Raw genomic sequence first — 7,134 nt, 5'->3', positions numbered from 1 at the left:
GAAATCTGAGAGTTCAGGGGGGTATGTGGACTTCTTTCCTAAAATTTTAGAGAGTTATACAATTTAGGAGAAGGAACATATAGTGTTAACTCCCTAGACAAGAATCAAGAAACTGATTTTTTTTTAGGGGAAGACCTAGAGACGCTCTTAGACTACTAGTTGACGCGTGCTTTCTCATTTTCAATGTCTAGCAAAATTTATGAATATTTATCATTGTTGGATAACAAAGCATTGTGATGGCCTAGAGTACCTGAAATGTTTTACCACCATGTGATGTTTCACACAATCTCAAACGACGAACAAGCACACCAGGTAAACTTTCTTACGAAATGTTTTACCATCATGTGATGTTTCACACAATTCCAAACGACGAACAAGCACAGCAGGTTAACTTTCTTACAAACGAACAATTCGAAAGCTCCAAACATCGTGTAAACTTGGGTCAGCTTCATTCCCATGCAGTAGGAACTCGAAAATTGTTAGTACAGTAGCATTTTATCAAATAAGTTTATCATTTGATACCATGTTATTTCAGGAACTTGCTAAGTTTTGGACAGAAACAGCAACCACGCATCTAATGTTCTAAACACATATAGTACAAATTTAGAGTTTCAGATCACAGAATTTCAGCACCACATAACTCTACATGTCACCTGTGCCAATGCTGCGTCCGTCCACGCTTAAAGCTTCGCGGTGGCTGCATCCTGGAGCTCAAAGCCCCTCTCCACGGCGTAGTCCACGAAGCTGTACAGAGGCAGCACCCGGTCGCCATACTTATCACCGAACCTGTCCGCCTCCGTCTTGGCCTGCGCCTTGAGCTCCTCGACGATGCCGAGCGCACGGTCCATGCCCAGAGAGCGCAGGACGCTGGCGTTGCTCCTCATCTTGCCGTTTCCCGACGCGCTCCGCATGTCGTCTACGAGCTCGTACAGGACGCCGATGGTGCGGCCGTATCGCCGCAACGCGGCCTCCTCGTCGGGCCCCGCACCGCCTAGCATAGCCCCGCAGGCGGCTGAGCACTCCGCCATCTCGCCGAACTTCTTGGTCAGGACCTGCATGACCTCGGCTTCGCCGAGGGCGCTGGCACCGGCAAGGTCGAGGAACTGGCCGGCCGCCATGCCGGTGGATCCCACAGTGCGCGCGAGTTCTGCGAGAACGCGGAGGAGGACGGCGTGCGACACGGGGTCGGGGGAGGGGGTGCGGGAGATGACGTGGGTGTAGGCCAGCGGGAAGAGCGCATCTCCTGCGAGGACGGCCATGTCCGTGCCGTAGGCCGCGTGGGTAGACGGGCGACCTCGGCGGGTGGGCGCGGCGTCAAAGCACGGCAAGTCGTCGTGCACGAGGGACGCCGCGTGGAGCATCTCCAGCGCGGCGGCGGTAGGGAGCGCGGCGGCGCGCGGCGCGCCGAGGAGCTCGCAGGCGGCGACGCAGAGAACCGGGGGCGCGCGCTTGGCGGCGCCCTCCTTTCCGGCGCCCGGGAGGACGGCGTGGCGCATGGCGTTGTGGATGCTCTCCGGCGGGCGGATGGGCATCGCGGCATCGAGCTCGCCCTCGACCTCCGAGATCAGCGAGGTCCAGTAGCGGCGCAGGTCAAAAGATGGGGAGGCGGTGGCGGCGGCGGCAGAGGCCCGGATAGGGAGGAAGCGGTTTGATTTGGAGGTGGATGGCGGCTTCGGGATGGGGAGGGGGAGGGAGACGAAGAGGGATGAGAGAGCCATGGCGACGGAGAGGCGAAGATTTGGGTTCGGATGTGGTTTCTTGGGTTCGTGGGGTGACCCGGCTAGGGGACGCTGTTCTGCACTTCCGTTGTGCCACTAATCCGGTATATGATCGTGGGATACCCATTATCAGATCACGAGTTCTCAAAAAGAAAAAAACTGATCACGCAGTGTCGTCAACTCGTCACGTGAGAATCAATCTCCAGACCAACATTTTTTTTGGGCAACGATCTGCCTCGGCGCACCGGCCCAATCGTTGGGCCGGTCAAGCCCCAGCCGTCTGATCCGCAAGCTCGAGCCGTCAGATCTATTTCTCGTGCCTCCTTCACCCGTGTTGACTTCTTCTTCTTCACCGCGCCCCCACCCCAGCCGCTGCTGCCGCCGGCGACTGCCCCCTCGCCTGGACCTCCTTTCCCCCTAGTCCCATGCTGCTGGATGCGCTCTCCGTCCCCGTCGTCGCCGGTCGCCGTCCCCGTCGCCGTCGCAGCATCCGTACTCGCCACCCGGTCCAGCAGAAAGCCCGTCGCCCCCTCGTAGCAAAAAATGGCGCCGTCTTGAAGTACACCGGCACCCCCTGTCGTTGCAGCACCTAGCAGCCGCCATCATCGCTGCACTGTCGTGTCGCCGACGCAGCTCTCAACGTCGCCGCTCGCTGCCATTGGCGAGTCAGGTTGAAGCTTTTTATCTCATCGGTTGAAGCTTTTCTCTATGCATGTTGAAGCTTTTCTCGCGGATTGAAGCTTTCCACCGTGCCAATTGAAGCTTTTTTCACAAAGGGTTGCAGCTTTTTACTCTGCGGTTGCAACAAAAACACAGAGAGACGCCATGGTCGTCGTCGAGGAGGATTTTCTCAATCTCTGTTTTGAAGCTTTTTCATCTGCGGGTTGAAGCTTTTTGTCAAAACGGTTGTAACATTTCCTGTATTTCGTTGTCTGGTTGAAGCTTTTTTATCTACTGGATGTAGCTTTTTGTGTCCATGGTTGTAGCATGGGAAAACGCCGTTTGCAACTCTCCCAGTACCGCGGTTGCAGCTCCTCCCCGTGGCCATGGTTGTAGCACGGGCACCTCGGTTCCTCCCCGCGTTTGGCCTGTCGCCGGTTGCAGCAAAAAGGGAAGAGAGGAGGAGGAAAGGGAGGAGAGGGAGAAGGAAGAAGGGTAGTTGCTGGTGCCGCGAGGGGACGGCAGCTCGGAAGAACGCCGGCGAGGCGGGATCTGCAAGGTGGGAAGAGAGAGAAGACGAGCAGTTAAAGAGAAAGCTGGGAGGGGATAAGGCCATGTGATTGGGACCCACCACTCCACGTGTCGCGACTTAACTTGCTGCAGCGCGCGCACGTGGACGAGACCGGCAGAACGGTTCGGCCGGTGCCCCGGCCAGAAACGATTCCCTTTTTTTTTGAGGATTCAAGACCAACATTGGTAAAGCCTCATCGATGTCCTGGCCAGGGGTTTTCTCTCCAGACTTGCCGTCCCCTAGCATTGCTCTCTTCCGGCGCCTCCGGACGCCGAGAGACTGTTTGGAGCGTGGCCGGCGGTTGTCATGCCACATTTTTGGCGTTCGCTTGAGCCAATGACACCATTTGGTCGTAGCCCAATTACCGGCGCCACGCCAAAAAATCGGTCGCCGCGTTTAACTCTGCGCCGACGCACGGGCGAAACAAGGGCGGACGAATCATCCGCCAATATATTGGCGAGCCCATGATTTGGCGAGGCGGCCGTGGGCATGATTCAAACGCCCCAAAGAGTTTTTTTCTTTGTTGTTCCTCGTTGCACTGGCTGCCGACGACAATGAAAGTCTTTTCTGAAACTACCCCGCATGCTCTCAACGACAGCAGCACATGAGTTGTTGGATCTCCAAAAGCGGGTGGGAGCGGATGTGAACTATCTTGACTAAATTTCATCTAAACAAAGTTAAGGCATTGAGTTCAACATTAATCGCTATGGAGGTCTTGTTCGTTTTGACAACCAGTCTAATGAAATGGTGTTGGGCTACTCTTCCTGTAATTTTATTGATGGTTAACGAAGGATATAGTGTTGATTGGCGCCTGACAAGCTTCTATGGTGAACCTGATTGGGACAAAAAGCAAATATCTTGGTCCTATTTGCGTGATCTACATAATAGTAACATGACGACATGGTTGATAATTAGAGATTTCAGTGAAATTCTTGTGGACAGTGAGAAGGAATGTGGTAATATTCGTTTGAAACATATGAAGGAGTGTGTGGACGACCGTGGTCTGCATGAGGTATTTGTTATTGATGACCCCTTTACTTGGAGCGGGGGTGTCATCAAGGAACGGCTTGACACAGCCATATCTAAAGAAGCATGGGCTACACAATTCCCCTTGGCTGCTCTTCTTCATGAGCACCATATTCACTCATACCACAGATTGACCCCCTATATACGGAGTACTTTGCCACTGGGAACACACGATATAGGGCAGTGACGGAGGCAGAAGCGGGGGAGATGTGGCCATGGCTCCCGACATGCTAAACAAAATCCTTAAATTACCCCTATATGTTGTGTGACTTTATAGAGTTATGGCCTAAATTTTAGTGTATGCCCCCTCCAATGATCATGCATGTATCATTGGCCCTCTTCATATGAAGTTCCTTGCTCCGTCCCTGGTATAGGGGTCCAGGACTGAGGCTCGATGGCTTAATGGGGCAACCGTTAATGAAGTTGTTAATTCTGCTTGGGAACACGCCAAAATGGCGGGGGTCGGCCCTTTACTAGGTGATTGCATTAAAGCGGTACATGATGATCTCCATCAATGGGATAGGATATTCTCAAGAGTCTTAAGAAAAGAATTGAAAAGTTGTAAAAGGAACTCGATAAGTTATGGTGTGGACCATTAACGAGTGAGACTCGTGCAAAAATGAAAGAAATTCAAGTTCTTACAAAAACCTGTTGGATCAGGAAGAGATGATCTGGCTTCAAAGAGGCCAGGGATTGGTTGTTGCATGGTGACAGGAACACAATGTTTTTCATAACGCTGCATCGACGCAAAAGAAGCGAAATCATACAAAACAATGTTGGATGATTATAGTGTTTGAAGAGAAGGTATGGATGGTCTCAATGATCTTATAAAGTCTATTTTTCTGATTTGTTTACCTCCCAAGTCCATGCACCAAATGATGAGGTTCTGGCTCGAGTTTGCCCCAGGGTTTCTAGCGAGATGAATATTACTCTCATGACACCTTATACTATGGATGAAGTTCAAAATGCCTTGTTTTCTATTGGTGATTTAAAGCACTAGAGCTTGATGGGTTACATGTAGTATTTTACAAAAGGTTTTGGTCAATGCTTGGTAATGATCATGTCGAAGAGGTGCCGACAGTACTTGTCGGATTTAGGGCTCCGTAGACCCAAGAAAAGGTTTGAACTCTAGGGTGTGTGCGAAGAACTCAACCCCTTCAGCCAACCAGTTCATCGCCCCCACGACCTAGCTCGATGAACAAGGAAGAAGATGGATACGACAGTTTACGTAGGTTCGGCCACCTTGCGGTGTAAAACCCTACTCCTGCTTTGTGGTGGATTTGCCTCACGAGGGGCTGAGGATGAATTAGTGCAAGGGAAGAACAACCTCGCGAGGTCTGCCCTAGTGTGGATGAGAGCTGAAGGGATTCAACCTTCTGACCCCCTGTTATGGTGGTGGCCAACCTATACTTATAGCGGCTTCGGTCCTCTTCCCCCAAAATGTAGGCGAGAAGGGATCCCATAGTGGCCAATTTTGAAGGGGGACAAGTAGTACATATTATCCTGACAAAAGGTGGTCTTCTCTTGCAAAGCTTCTGGTCGTGACACCGTGGTGGGCTCGGCGATGACATTCATCCTGCCGTCCTGGCGGTCTTGGTCTCATTGCACGGGAATGGAAACCTTTGGGCGATTCCTCGGGACCCCGCGCCTACGCCTGCTTCCTTAGCACCAAAGAGGAAACCTGCTCCTCTGCGCCCACTGGCACCCACCTGGCCTTGGTCGTCATGGCTTGCGTCACCGCAACCTCATGAGGTTGAGCACCTACATAGAAATCACTGCTCTTTAGGAGGCATCCTGGGGAGACCGCCCCCTCCGGAGGTCTTGGCGTCGTCCGCCTCGAGAGGCTTGGCCCCTCAGCGAGGGTCTTGACTTGTTGGTGTTGTCAATGGGCCTTACTAGGCCGTCGATGAAGCCACGCCATGGGCCGCAGGCAGGCAAGTCTGGGTATCCTGGTTCCCAAAACATCGATAGTAGCCCCCGATCCCAAGGCGCGCTTGGGATTGGCTTCGAGGCGAAGCCAAAGGGCAAGGGCGAAGAGCCGCGGGCCCCAATTGCCTGTGGACTGCCTACACGCGGTGCTTGATGGGACGCGGGCGTCTCCACTTCCCCATGCTGCCTCGACAACTGCCCAGGCTGACAAAAAGACTGGCGCCCGCCTCTGAGCCTTCATTGCTTTCTCATGGCCTTGCTCCAAATCCCCTTTTCATCCTGTCGAGAGCATCTACAGATCTGCCGAGTTTCTCCTCCCAAGCTCCTTGCCGATGGCATCCGGGAAGGCGAAGTCGGCCGCGTAGGCCATGAGCTCCTCCTCCTCTCCAGCGTCGGCCCTTGATGCGTCCTCCATCACCGAGGAGAGACACCTCGCTGCTGCGCTTCCGCTGACGATGAACAATCACAATTAGGGGAAGGAAATGGTGCTCCTGGCCAGCTCCACCAACCCTCAGATCTTGGCGGAGACGTTCTATCCCTTCTTCCTCCACAGCGTCTTCACGGGGCTCGTCCTGCCTTTCTCCAAGTTCTTCACTGATGTCCTTGACCACTACCAGGTTCAGGCCCTGCATCTGCAACCCAACTCCATCCTTCTCTTGTCCATCTTCGCCTTCTACTGCGAGGCATTCATGGGCGTGATGCCCTCCTTGGCGCTCCTCCGCCACTTCTTCTCCCTCCGGATGCACGACCCAAACCAGCGTTCCGACTGTGTCTCCTTTGCTGTGGTCGACAGTGGCAACATGCTCATGAGGGCCGGGAAAAAGGTGGAGAACTTCCGGTGCAAGTGGATCTTTGTGGATGCCAGAGGCTCCCATGCGCGACTGGAGTTGCCGACCAAGTTGCCGGAGAAGCTTGATCGGTGGGGTCATGAGAAGCTCACCGACCCCACGGGCGGCGCCGGTCCTGAGGAAGATGAAGGCGGACATGGAGTCTGGGGTGCTGATGGGGACCATGCTCGTTAAGGAGTTCCTGACGTAGCGCCTGTCCCAGCTCCAGGCATACTCACGCCCCATGTGGGATTTCAAGGGCGCGAAGGACGACATCCGGCTGCGCCTAGGGAGCTTGACATGCGAAGAGTTGGGCAAGGATGTGGTCACCCTGCTCGAGAAGGATCCGGGCAGCCTCCCGGTGGCCTACATCCCACTGTACCATCGTGGCGACGGGGCAGAG

At 53.9% G+C, this 7,134-nt stretch overlaps 1 protein-coding gene across 1 annotated transcript; it reads right to left on the bottom strand.

Annotated features, from left to right (window-relative positions):
* Positions 1-419: 419 nt before the first annotated feature.
* LOC119323845 (heterodimeric geranylgeranyl pyrophosphate synthase small subunit, chloroplastic-like) lies at positions 420-1,815 on the bottom strand. The gene has a single exon (XM_037597552.1). It carries the CDS (start codon positions 1,716-1,718, stop codon positions 681-683), a length of 1,038 nt encoding a protein of 345 aa, XP_037453449.1. The 5' UTR covers positions 1,719-1,815; the 3' UTR covers positions 420-680.
* Between the last annotated feature and the right edge of the window lie 5,319 nt (positions 1,816-7,134).

Source organism: Triticum dicoccoides, chromosome 6B, assembly GCF_002162155.2.
Source record: "Triticum dicoccoides isolate Atlit2015 ecotype Zavitan chromosome 6B, WEW_v2.0, whole genome shotgun sequence".
Lineage (NCBI taxonomy): Eukaryota > Viridiplantae > Streptophyta > Magnoliopsida > Poales > Poaceae > Triticum > Triticum dicoccoides.
Note: the sequence above shows the minus strand (reverse complement) of the source record. Positions and strands in the feature narration are given on the sequence as shown.

Coding starts and splice junctions, on each gene's coding strand:
- LOC119323845 (XM_037597552.1), bottom strand. CDS start 1,718: ATGGCTCTCTCATCCCTCTTCGTCTCCCTCCCCCTCCCCATCCCGAAG.